A 12,825-nucleotide genomic window follows, 5' to 3' on the forward strand; every position below is an offset into this window, starting at 1 on the left:
ATAGCGTTTACATTAATACATCTTTTGTATATTTTAGCGATCAAAGGATTGTCGGAGGAGAAAGGAGTAGAGGTGGCGGAGTGGAAGGTGGAGTAGAGGTGGCGGAGTGGAAGGTGGAGTAGAGGTGGCGGAGTGGAAGGTGGAGCAGAGGTTGAGGCGTGGAAGGTGGAGTAGAGGTGGCGGAGTGGAAGGTGGAGTAGAGGTGGCGGAGTGGAAGGTGGAGGTGGAGTAGAGGTGGCGGAGTGGAAGGTGGAGTAGAGGTGGCGGAGTGGAAGGTGGAGTAGAGGTGGCGGAGTGGAAGGTGGAGTAGAGGTGGCGGAGTGGAAGGTGGAGTAGAGGTGGCGGAGTGGAAGGTAGAAGGAGAAGTGGCGGAGTGGAAGGTGGAGCAGAGGTGGCGGAGTGGAAGGTGGAGGTGGAGTAGAGGTGGCGGAGTGGAAGGTGGAGTAGAGGTGGCGGAGTGGAAGGTGGAGTAGAGGTGGCGGAGTGGAAGGTGGAGTAGAGGTGGCGGAGTGGAAGGTGGAGTAGAGGTGGCGGAGTGGAAGGTGGAGGTGGAGTAGAGGTGGCGGAGTGGAAGGTGGAGTAGAGGTGGCGGAGTGGAAGGTGGAGTAGAGGTGGCGGAGTGGAAGGTGGAGTAGAGGTGGCGGAGTGGAAGGTGGAGTAGAGGTGGCGGAGTGGAAGGTAGAAGGAGAAGTGGCAGAGGAGTCGAAGGTCGAGTTGAGAGTGGACTAGGAGGAAGTAGAGCAGGCTGTTGATCAGTGTTCAGTGTCCAGTGACCAGCAGGCTGTTTACCAGTGACCAGTAGACTGCTGACCAGTGTCCAGTGACCAGTAGACTGCTGACCAGTGTCCAGTGACCAGCAGACTGCTGACCAGTGTCCAGTGACCAGCAGACTGCTGACCAGTGTCCAGTGACCAGCAGGCTGTTGACCAGTGTCCAGTGTCCAGTAGGCTGTTGACCAGTGATTCATCTTACTGACTTCATCAATACAGGTAAGTATTGTAGGAGATGAGAGACACACAGATGGCGCTGACAGACAGGAATAGTTCCGCAATTTTAATTATTTTAGCATTCCTAAAACCCTTAAACCCCTAACCCTCCCAGCCAGTAACACACTGACATGTGGTCGCACCAGCCAGTAACACACTGACATGTGGTCGCACCTGCCAGTAACACACTGACATGTGGTCGCACCTGCCAGTAACACACTGACATGTGGTCGCACCTGCCAGTACCAGAATGACATGTGGTCGCACCAGCCAGTACCAGAATGACATGTGGTCGCACCAGCCAGTACCAGAATGACATGTGGTCGCACCAGCCAGTACCAGAATGACATGTGGTCGCACCAGTCAGTACCAGAATGACATGTGGTCGCTAGCACCAGTCAGTACCAGAATGACATGTGGTCGCACCAGCCAGTACCAGAATGACATGTGGTCGCACCAGCCAGTACCAGAATGACATGTGGTCGCACCAGCCAGTACCAGGAGACTGACGTGTGGTCGCACCAGCCAGTACCAGAATGACATGTGGTCACACCAGCCAGTACCAGAATGACATGTGGTCGCACCAGTCAGTACCAGAATGACATGTGGTCGCACCAGCCAGTACCAGAATGACATGTGGTCGCACCAGCCAGTACCAGAATGACATGTGGTTGCACCAGTCAGTACCAGAATGACATGTGGTCGCACCAGTCAGTACCAGAATGACATGTGGTCGCTAGCACCAGTCAGTACCAGAATGACATGTGGTCGCACCAGCCAGTACCAGAATGACATGTGGTCGCACCAGCCAGTACCAGAATGACATGTGGTCGCACCAGCCAGTACCAGGAGACTGACGTGTGGTCGCACCAGCCAGTACCAGAATGACATGTGGTCACACCAGCCAGTACCAGAATGACATGTGGTTGCACCAGTCAGTACCAGAATGACATGTGGTCACACCAGCCAGTTTGACACCAGTGAGGGAGCGTCACCTCTCCGATTTTACTTTTATGCTTCATGAAATTACAGTTTCATGTCCAATAATTGTCACCTATTCTAACATTAAAACTAATTGTTACGTTTTTCATTTGTATTTTCACATTTTTAGAGGTTAAAGATTTCATACAATAATCATAAATAATCACTTACTTTATAGCACCAGTTATTGCATAGTAATACATGAAATCATTTGACTAAACCTTAGTCTTTTAAGGCCTAGAAATACGAACAGTTCGTGAAAATACAGCCATGTTTTTAGGAAGGAATTAGTTTGAACATTGGGTCAATAACCGGAATAATACCGAGTATCGAAGACACAACTCCACAAAGACCTTGAATCCCAGAATTCGGCGCTATATAACCTAATGAACTCAGAGGTAAAACGATATCACATGAATTCTTTACACTATCCAATAAAATCACTTTGTTTTCGATTAAACATTTAACGATTATTTGCGACCAGGTGTGAGTTTTAGGTTTCACACGGTTCCCGGAATGTTTCCCCACAATCTCGTTCTTCTTCTCCTCGTAAACAATCTCTCTCATTATCGATACGTAAATCTCATTGATATCTCGAGTCAGATTTAGAATCAGCATCATCAGCCAATACTTATTCGATAACTGTGACCACGATTGAAGATCGATAGGAACCAGTTTTAAACGATTCAATAGAATGATATTATCAACTATGAGATAAAGAGCTTGCGATATTTTTGAGAGCGTCACCAATAATCTCAAAGTAAAATCATCCAATCGAACAGTCCTCAAAGCTGACAGGAGAATATCAAAACTTTTAGCAAATCTCAGAACTGAAAATTAGAAATATCAGTTCTTAAGTAATCACAAACAGTAGTACAGGAGAGTGACACAAAGAATACTGAGTCAGTCACTAATACAATAGAGGATGAATTGATAAATACCTTTTCTAGTTGTACTGATAGAATATTCGAGGTGTTTAAATTTCTTCACGAATTCTTCATTATTCGGTTTTGATTGTAAATACCACCAGATAAATTTACTGCCATATTGTACAATTCTACAAATATAAATTACAAGAAGAATTTCAGCTACAATCTCTACATCATCCCTCTGTATACATAGTTATAGAAGGGTATAATTCAAGGGGGTTTAGGGGGACATGGTATAAACAGGTATCATTACCACAGCATACACTGTTATGAAGGGAAAATAAGTAAAGAAGGTACAGAGAATATTGCCGGTAGCCGGTATACAATGTCAGGTCACGCCCTGCTGATATTTGGCTTTGACAATGAGCCCTAACTAAGACCAAGGGGCTAGGGCTTTCATCTTTTGGGAGGGAGGATATCAATCAGTACAATTTGGAGTAAAACTGTTACTGTTAGTGACATGATTCAATGGGTTCTCATATCTATTTATTCCTTAGCATCCCCAGATGGATCAGATCAATAGACAATTTTAGAATTAATTAAACTGGCCAATTTAAGACCAGTGGTCAACAGATGGTATCATATCCTAAACTAACATTTCACAACCTTGGATTTTAGAATAACTATCCCCAGCTTCTGATTGGACCAATTGTGGTCACATGATGTAAACAAACTGACCATACCTACTGGGGTAGAATGGACTCGCCCATCAGTTACCATCCCTCTAACATTGGATTGAACTAACCCTAGGGTTAGGGTTACCATACCTCTAAGGTTAGAATGGACTAAACCTAGGGTTAGGGCTAGCATCCCTCTTGGATTGAAATGGACTAACCCTAGGGTTAGGGTTATCATCCCTCTACTAGGATTAAAATGGACTAACCCTAGGGTTAGGGTTACCATCCCTCTAAGATTAGAATGGACAAACCCTAGGGCTCTGATTGGTCTACTAGACCTGGTTGCTTGACTGACCACATTCTGGACTGGTCACTCGGTGGATCCAGATTCACTTAGGCCTAGCTCCTCGATCCTCATATTAAGAACATACAGCATTTCAAGAACAGATTCTAAACTCCAGAAACCGAGACAGAAATTACTGGCATTGGTTCATAATAATGCCCTAGAGATAAAACACCAGCACTGATAGCGGTCCACTAATCTGGAGTACCCCCCCCCCCCAGCAGCAGGAGCCCCAGCCCTGCTGCGGTTACAGGGCTGCACATGAGACCACTTTAGCCTATCAGTTGTTTGCAAATTCTACACAGCTAGCATTCAACCAACATCTTCCTCTACATCATCATGTACATCATTATATGCACTGCACATCTGAGATAGTAGAACCACCATCCAAATGTACACCCCTCAGATTTTGATGCCCAGCTGAATAAAGAATCATGTCTCCCTACCTGCACAGTTTATCCCTGCCAGTGGTTTGGGAGTTTATTTTCACAACTGTTCCGGCGATATCCATCTAAATGTTGAGAGCTGACACAGTGTAATTAACGGGTTTTAAAGACAATAGTTTTAGAAGAAGTCGGTGTCACTTGATTGCGATAAGAATGAGTTCAGAAAGCCGGCGCTAGATGTCGCCAGCTGACGGTGTATTTACACGTATTGACAGTTCAGCGACTCGGGGGCAAGTTACAGCAAACCCTCTACTTACCTCTTACTTGTAAACCTATCTGTAACCCTATAGAGGTGAGTGATCACCGTCCCCGCACTGCCCGGTGTTTGGATCCATCACTTGTTGCTGATATGGCGCTGAATTCTCTGAACATATTTAGTGAATAGTCTGTGTGTACCACTCCCGGTCCCTGACCCATATATTCAACCCCTCACTCCGAACCCCTCACTCACCCCTGGCCAACCTCCCTTGCTTCATCCACTGCAGCTCTTGAGAGGGTCCGACCTTTAAAAAAACTTAATTCGACCTGCAAAGTTCAGATTACTGCCTCTCAGTCGAGTTGGCTTCTGTCCCCGCGCGCCATGGCGTAACTTACCTCCCCCTCCCCAGATTCAGCAGTGATGATATTACCACATTTAACGATGAATCAGGCTGTGTATGTTTTCTTTTCCTGTAGGTGAACGTCAAGGTTAAAGGAACGTAAAGGAATAAAAGATGGCGTCACCGGATATGGACATCAATATGATATTTGATAAATTCACAATCGAAGAAATTCGTAACATTGAGAAAAAAACAAGGTTTGAATAAATATCAATCAATTTGTAAATAATCACTGATTATAGTTAAATTATATAAACCGATATTTATCTCAGGTTGGACATAGAACGGAAGAAAGAAGATTTAAGACAGATGGTCGGGTATGTATTAGTGTATATATCAGTTACTAGGGGGCGCTGTCACAGTGATTAGTGTATATATGACTCACTAGGGGGCGATGTATATTTACAGCGAGAGGTATCGGGATCTGATAGATGCGGCAGATACAATAACATCGATGAAAACTAGCGCTGATAACGCAAGTATTGATAATCAACCTGATCAACTGATAGTTTGATACGGTAGGTTTCAGTGTGTCGGTTTTTACTGTATTTACAGGTGATGAAATCAGTGAATAAAATACAGGAATATTGTCAAACATTGAAACAGAATCAGATGATTAAAGGAGTTTCAGTTAGTTATAAAACATCTACTAATACCAACAAGTAAGATATACCTTCCTCAATAACTCATCAGTGTGAGTTCCTCAATAACTCATGTGTGAGTTCCTCAATAACTCATGTGTGAGTTCCTCAATAACTCATCAGTGTGAGTTCCTCAATAACTCATGTGTGAGTTCCTCAATAACTCATCTGTGAGTTCCTCAATAACTCATCTGTGAGTTCCTCAATAACTCATGTGTGAGTTCCTCAATAACTCATCAGTGTGAGTTCCTCAATAACTCATCTGTGAGATCCTCAAACTCTTTCTGTATTCTGATTATTCTGTAGGAAGAGAACTGAATGTCGATTCCTGTCGATTGCTGCACAGATTAAACTGTTGTTGGACACACCAGAGAGGATATGGACAGAACTGGACAGCAGTGAATATTTAAAGGCTACTCAATTATATCTAGTAGCGAGACACGTTCATACTTCATTACAACTAGATACACAACAATCAACAGCTATACACACGTGGTTTCCTGTCCTCACTCGCCAGTGGACGGCTATAAGTCACTTCAGAGCTAGTATACTACAGGTAAACTGTCCCCTCACTCGCCAGTGCAGGACTGCCTCATTCATTAATCCCTCACTCACCAGTGACTGATTTTGTAGGAATGTCGCCAAGTGCTGAAAGATTCATCTAAACCTGTGAAAGTGATCACAAACAGTTTATGTTCGATAATACTGTTAGAAGATTCGAATCCTAGACAAGTTTTCTATGAATTCCTGCTCGCTAGGTCTGTAAGTATAAAACCTAGATCAGTTCGGTTAAAACATTGCTTTATGGTGAAACACTATGAGTTTGAGAAACCCACACTACAATCTGAATAGTTTCCTTCAAGCTTATCATTTATTGATTTGATGTTTTGACTATAACCTAACATCAGTATTCCTGGACCCAGTTCCACAGTTGTGAGTTAGAGTTAACTCTGAGTTAAAGTTAGTTCATTTTCGATGAGTAAACTTGGAGTTAAATCTTAACTCGGAACTGTGGAACTGGACCCTGAAGATGACTATCAGATTATAGTCGAAACGTCAATTGAATAGATAATTAGTTTAAAGGAAACTTCTCAGATTCTAGTGTGGGATTCTTTATATAAACATTGCTTCCATTTCATCTAATCTCAGTTCAACATTTCCTCTAATCCCAGTTCCACATTTCCTCTAATCCCAGTTCCACATTTCCTCTAATCTCAGTTCCACATTTCCTCTAATCTCAGTTCAACATTGATTTCTTGTCTGTATCTATTTTTCACAGAATTCGATTCTACAATTGTTTAAATTGGATCAACAATCAAACTCGATTAAATCACAAATCTGTTCAGTAGTGAATATACTGTGTACGACCATACAACAGATATATCAGATATTTCATAGCGACGACGAAGAGGAAACCACTGCTGTGAATGAGGAGATGAAGGAGGAGACAGAGGAGGTACACAACAACGGCAACATAAAAAATACTAATCTACTCGTGAAAACATTACAGGAAATATCTGAGAAACATAAAGCAGGTGAGTACACGATGAACCACTAGAGGGCGCTGGTTTAAATACTCTCTCAATATTGTGGCTTTTTGTCGAACTGTGGAATTGTTATCTATTTCAGAACAACTGTTACAGAAAGATCATGTTGGAACTAGTATTCTAAAGTCTGTAGCTGGTAAGTATAGTTCTGGAGGCAGTTCCTCAATTATACAGTTAAAGTTAGCTACTGGATAGATGCCTTAGTGACAATTAAAATTACATTGTAAACATGATGTTTGTCTCCACCAGTGTTAACTGTATCCTAGTTTAAGGTAACTGTAGTCACTAGTCTAGGTGTTTGTTTAGTTTAACTATTTCTAATTAAAACTTGATCGAAATAGATTTTCAGTTTATCGTACAAACTCCTATAACGGGAATATCGACCAATCAGCTTCGAGAGAAATCTCATCAGTGGTTAGAGACGTGTTTAAGAGACGTAACTGACGGTGTTTGTAAATTATTGAGTTACATCACGAGTATCCGGGCGATGACCTCAATACGAGACGACATCTGGAATCAATTATCAAACTCTGAAATATCTCACGACTGGAATTCAATTTGTGAACGCGTTCTAAACAGAGATATCTCAATCTGGGACGATTTCCTGAGAAAACTGTTCATACAACGAGTCAATGTAAGTAAAATCGTCTATCCCTGAATATTGAGTACTACCTGAAACAGTCCCTGGCAAGTGTGTATTTTGTATTTATAGGAAATTCTCGAAGGCCAGTTTGACAACGCGTTACTGACTACAAATCAACATCTGGAGAAAATTCTCAATGAAATCATTGGTTCAGAGAGGTAAATAGCACTCTTCCATTCTCTCTCTCTCCCCTCTCCTCCCTTCTCTCTCTTCCCTTCTCTCGGTCTCTCTCTCCTCTCCCTCTCTCTCTCTCTCCCTCTCTCTTCTCTCCTCTCCCTCTCTCTCCCTCTCCTCTCTCCTCCCTTCTCTCGGTCTCTCTCTCCTCTCCCTCTCTCCCTCTCCTCCTCTCTCCTCCCTTCTCTCGGTCTCTCTCTCCTCTCCCTCTCTCCCTCTCTTCTTCTCTCCCTCTCTCTCTCCTCTCCCTCTCTCTCCCTCTCCTCCCTTCTCTCTCTCTCTCCCTCGCCACTCTCTTCTCTCTCCTCTCCCTCTCTCTCCTCTTTCCCTCTCTCTCTCCTCTCTTCTCTAAATCTCACGTCTATGTTGTATTTCAGAACTGTATCGTTGGATAGTGATTTAACCACTTACGTTTGGAAGGAACATATCTCAGATATAGCGAGTGGAGCTGCGTGGACGCCATCTATCTCTAAATCACTAGCAGACGCTGCTGGATTAACTATGAAATCAAAGATGTATACGCCTAATTTACAAACGTAAGACTGACCCCCCTCAAAGTTTCCTCATTCTACGTCCTCCGATTCAGGAATCTGTGATCAGATTCTCTTTGATTTTTTTGTAGTTTGTGTAAAAATTTGGACAATAAACTGAAATCATTGTTGGAAGATATGAGTTATTATACGACAGCGCCACCTGGTGAGACTCATCGTGATGCAGCAACTGCAGCTACAGGTGGAGTGTTTGACAGAACTGCTGATAATTTATCAATTCATTCATTCTTACAAAACACTTGTGAACTCTGCATTAAGAGGTAGCGAAGTCATTCCATAAAATTCAACCAGTATTTTAACAATCCACCTTGAATATAAAGATGATTTATTCAATTAATTATAGGTTGCTGGGTAATATAAACTCACTAGTAACGCAGTATAAATCATTGTTGTCATCGTCGAGGCAACAGGCATTGATAGATGGTATATTATTCTGCGGTAGATTGTGTCAGGCTATCGGAGATCTCTGTCCAAACATACAACAATGTATCATCGGTTTGAACAAACAATCGGACACAGTGAAGTAAGTAAACTAGCCTGGGTACCCTTACTCTTACTGGGAGTTACCCTTCTCTTACTGGGAGTTACCCTTACTCTTACTGGGAGTTACCCTTACTCTTACTCTATTTCTTACCAGAAGTTATCGGTATTGTTGTTATTGTGTTATAGGTCGAATCGTAGACATTCTAGTTTAACAACATCAAAGAGTAAAACAGCAGCAGCAGCAGACGACCCAAAATGGACAACAATTAAACAGTTACTGTCAGACGAGTCTTTATCAGCTTACAAGTGAGTGAAAATACGGAGGGAGGGGTAGGGGTAGACATGGGGGAGGGGGAGGGTAGACTGACAGAGGGAGGGATAGGGGTAGACAAAGGGAGGGGGATGGGTAGACTGACAGAGAGGGAGAGGTAGACTGGTCCATCTGATTCTAAAATGAAGTATGACAACGCTTATAGGTTTTGGAGTCACTGTTTTTAGGGCTTGTTTTGTGTTTTTAGGGTTTGGAGATGTTTCACATCAGATTCAATGATAACGCAACTTAAACAGTGTTTACTGGATACAAGTTTACAAGGTTTACTACACAACTCTACTGTAAGTTAATCAGACTGATTACTCCAAGGTTACATACACAACTCCTACTCCTGCTGCTCCTACCGTTGCCGCTGCCGCTGCTGCTGCTGCTACTTGCGAGGTGTTTATATTGATTATTATATTATTTAGAAATGGGATGAAGTATCAATAGAAGAGGAATCAGAATCAGGACGAGTGATTCGTTCTAGTATTCATATTCCGATGCAGGTGTCGCCGTATATACAAACATTTCTATACAATCTGTGCACAGAAATCAACAGGATCGGAGGCCATACTGTTAATAGGTAAGACTCATAATTCAGGCACTGATGCTTAGGCTTAAACTGCTATGGGCTGAGACGTAAAGGAGTGGCTAAAAATTATGACCCCAGTCCGTAGATAGTAACAGTCCATCTGTGTAACCTCAATGTTTCTGTAATTGATCCGTGTAACCTCAATGTTTCTGTAATTGATCCGTGTAACCTCAATGTTTCTGTAATTGATCCGTGTAACCTCAATGTTTCTGTAATTGATCCGTGTAACCTCAATGTTTCTGTAATTGATCTGTGTAACCTCAATGTTTCTGTAATTGATCCGTGTAACCTCAATGTTTCTGTAATTGATCCGTGTAACCTCAATGTTTCTGTAATTGATCCGTGTAACCTCAATGTTTCTGTAATTGATCCGTGTAACCTCAATGTTTCTGTAATTGATCCGTGTAACCTCAATGTTTCTGTAATTGATCCGTGTAACCTCAATGTTTCTGTAATTGATCTGTGTAACCTCAATGTTTCTGTAATTGATCTGTGTAACCTCAATGTTTCTGTAATTGATCCGTGTAACCTCAATGTTTCTGTAATTGATCCGTGTAACCTCAATGTTTCTGTAATTGATCCGTGTAACCTCAATGTTTCTGTAATTGATCTGTGTAACCTCAATGTTTCTGTAATTGATCTGTGTAACCTCAATGTTTCTGTAATTGATCTGTGTAACCTCAATGTTTCTGTAATTGATCCGTGTAACCTCAATGTTTCTGTAATTGATCTGTGTAACCTCAATGTTTCTGTAATTGATCCGTGTAACCTCAATGTTTCTGTAATTGATCCGTGTAACCTCAATGTTTCTGTAATTGATCTGTGTAACCTCAATGTTTCTGTAATTGATCCGTGTAACCTCAATGTTTCTGTAATTGATCTGTGTAACCTCAATGTTTCTGTAATTGATCTGTGTAACCTCAATGTTTCTGTAATTTATAGGAAAGTTTTATGTGAATTGATTGAACAAACAACTGATGAACTGGTGAATGTATACAGCGAGTGCATAAAACCACCCATAGATGGCGTGGCAGTCGTACCATTTACTCAGAATCGAGCGTTACAAATGCTGTTCGATATTAGATTCATTTCATACATGTTTCCACGAAAAGACGATTCTGCGGTAAGTGAAATCAGCGAAATCTGTGAAACCAGTCAAATCTGTAAAACTAGCGAATTCAGTGAAATCAGTCAAATCTGTGAAACCAGCGAAAACAGTCAAATCTGTAAAACCAGCGAAATCAGTAAAATCTGTTGAATCAGTGAAATCAGTAAAATCTGTAGAATCAGTGAAACCTCTATGTTGTGAATTTTTAATTGTTATTTCAGACGAATAAACTCTACCAGAAGAAACTGTTGGGAATTATTGAGGATTTAGAGAATCACATCGATCCGTTCGATTTAGACGTATTTATGCCTTACGTTCAATCGCACCTGACTAAACTGACCCAACGCTGCTCCGTAAATATCCATCATTCATCTATATCAATATAATTATTGATTGAATTGTTAATAAATTGATTGTTATTTGATTGATTGTAGATGTTGTATGGCTCAATAGCCGGTTTAGACAAACCCGTTTCAATAACCAGTCGCAGCACGCCATCATCTACAACTACCAGTAACCAAGAACAACACAGCATTATTCAACTAACCAACAATCAAACACGGTTTTCATTGTTACCGTTGAGTACGACTAATTTAAATAAATCACATATTACTATTCCGAAGGTAAGACTAAAACGAGGAAGTTCAACCAGGGGGACTTTTAGATATCGATATTGAATAATATTTTTACTGTTTTAAGGAAATTGAATCTAAAGATAAGGTACAGTATATCGAATATATCCATGCCTCTTTCTGATTGGTCGTAGTTCACCACGCCCCCCTATCAATCAATCTATCAATCAAACAGATTCTGTCAATCAATCAAACAGGTTCTACCGGTGGTTGTGGGTTGTGTGATTAGTAGAGACCTTTCTCTCTTGCACTCTGTTTAATCTGACCCTTCCTCGCTCCCTTCATAGAGCACAGACGATCAGTTGAATCTGACTCCATGAACCTTGTTATCCCTCCGCTGTTCGTCAAGTCTTTGGACTGCGGAACTGGATTCAGAATTCTACCCATACATGTATTTACAGTGATATGTTTATTTTTCAGTTGAATCAACCGACAGTAAATCAGAGTATGACGGATCTCAGCGATTTCCCTCCAGAATTCCAGAATTTACCCCCAAAACGAAATGAGTCGTTTTATAATCGATTGGGTACAATTTGGTTCTCGAACATTGGTGGAAAATAGTCTTCAGTCTCCTCAACATTTCTCCTTTCTATCTGTGGTTTTAAGGGGCTATAATTTATTGCCGTTTCATATGATTGTAAAAATAATAAATAAATAATAAATAAATAATATATTTATCTCTTAATGAAGATCACAGTTATTTTTATTGGAAATATATAGTGTGTATACATAACATTATTATAATATTAATAATTATATTTATCTGTTTACTACAAAATGTCACTCAGTGAAAACATGCGTACAATGGATTAATGTGGGAAAAATAAAAAAAACCAGTTTTGAAATTACAACAGTTTTTTGTTGTTTTTGTTTAATTCTCGATGAAATTTCGACGTTTAAAAAGATGGAGAACAGACATGGCTGGTAAGCCACGCCCATTGTGAAGATGGATGACGCATACAAACACCACGAATAATTTAAACTCAACAATATCGTAACCAATAGCGATGATGATATGTTAATTAGTAACTGATCACATTGTTACGCAATTTTGTTGCACAGATTTTATTAAAAACTTAACAGAAAATCAACTTCATTCATTCAAACATTCACAACACAAGACGTCAGTTATATTTCGAATGTCGATCCATTCATCAATAAAAGTCTCTTAGTTCTGATCTATTTACAGAAATACTGAGTAGATATTGATTAGCGATCGATCAGGATCCAGTTCCACGTA

General features: G+C 41.1%; 2 protein-coding genes across 4 annotated transcripts; one reads left to right on the forward strand and one right to left on the reverse strand.

Annotated features, from left to right (window-relative positions):
* Nucleotides 1-2,243: 2,243 nt before the first annotated feature.
* On the reverse strand, nucleotides 2,244-4,464 carry LOC141905890 (peroxisomal membrane protein 11B-like). The gene is made up of 3 exons (XM_074794973.1): nucleotides 4,303-4,464; nucleotides 2,909-3,024; nucleotides 2,244-2,797 (listed from the first exon to the last, which is right to left on the reverse strand). Exons 1-3 carry the CDS (start codon nucleotides 4,365-4,367, stop codon nucleotides 2,244-2,246), a joined length of 735 nt encoding a protein of 244 aa, XP_074651074.1. The 5' UTR covers nucleotides 4,368-4,464.
* Nucleotides 2,263-12,416, forward strand: LOC141905889 (conserved oligomeric Golgi complex subunit 1-like). Of its 3 annotated transcripts, none has more exons than XM_074794971.1 (22): nucleotides 2,263-2,365; nucleotides 4,978-5,098; nucleotides 5,174-5,218; nucleotides 5,310-5,376; nucleotides 5,457-5,563; nucleotides 5,849-6,098; nucleotides 6,176-6,304; nucleotides 6,822-7,077; nucleotides 7,172-7,225; nucleotides 7,431-7,723; nucleotides 7,802-7,890; nucleotides 8,284-8,442; nucleotides 8,529-8,717; nucleotides 8,801-8,980; nucleotides 9,127-9,246; nucleotides 9,459-9,552; nucleotides 9,682-9,836; nucleotides 10,788-10,968; nucleotides 11,175-11,306; nucleotides 11,388-11,576; nucleotides 11,653-11,673; nucleotides 12,006-12,416. In XM_074794971.1, exons 2-22 carry the CDS (start codon nucleotides 5,016-5,018, stop codon nucleotides 12,144-12,146), a joined length of 2,934 nt encoding a protein of 977 aa, XP_074651072.1. In that variant the 5' UTR covers nucleotides 2,263-2,365; nucleotides 4,978-5,015; the 3' UTR covers nucleotides 12,147-12,416. The 3 variants fall into 3 exon arrangements, with proteins under 3 accessions (XP_074651072.1, XP_074651071.1, XP_074651073.1); XM_074794970.1 differs by lacking the exon at nucleotides 2,263-2,365 and adding an exon at nucleotides 4,429-4,594; XM_074794972.1 differs by lacking the exons at nucleotides 2,263-2,365; nucleotides 11,653-11,673 and adding an exon at nucleotides 4,429-4,594.
* The last annotated feature ends 409 nt before the right edge of the window (nucleotides 12,417-12,825 follow it).

The sequence above is a fragment of the Tubulanus polymorphus genome, chromosome 5, assembly GCF_964204645.1.
Source record: "Tubulanus polymorphus chromosome 5, tnTubPoly1.2, whole genome shotgun sequence".
Classification (NCBI taxonomy): Eukaryota; Metazoa; Nemertea; class Palaeonemertea; order Tubulaniformes; family Tubulanidae; genus Tubulanus; species Tubulanus polymorphus.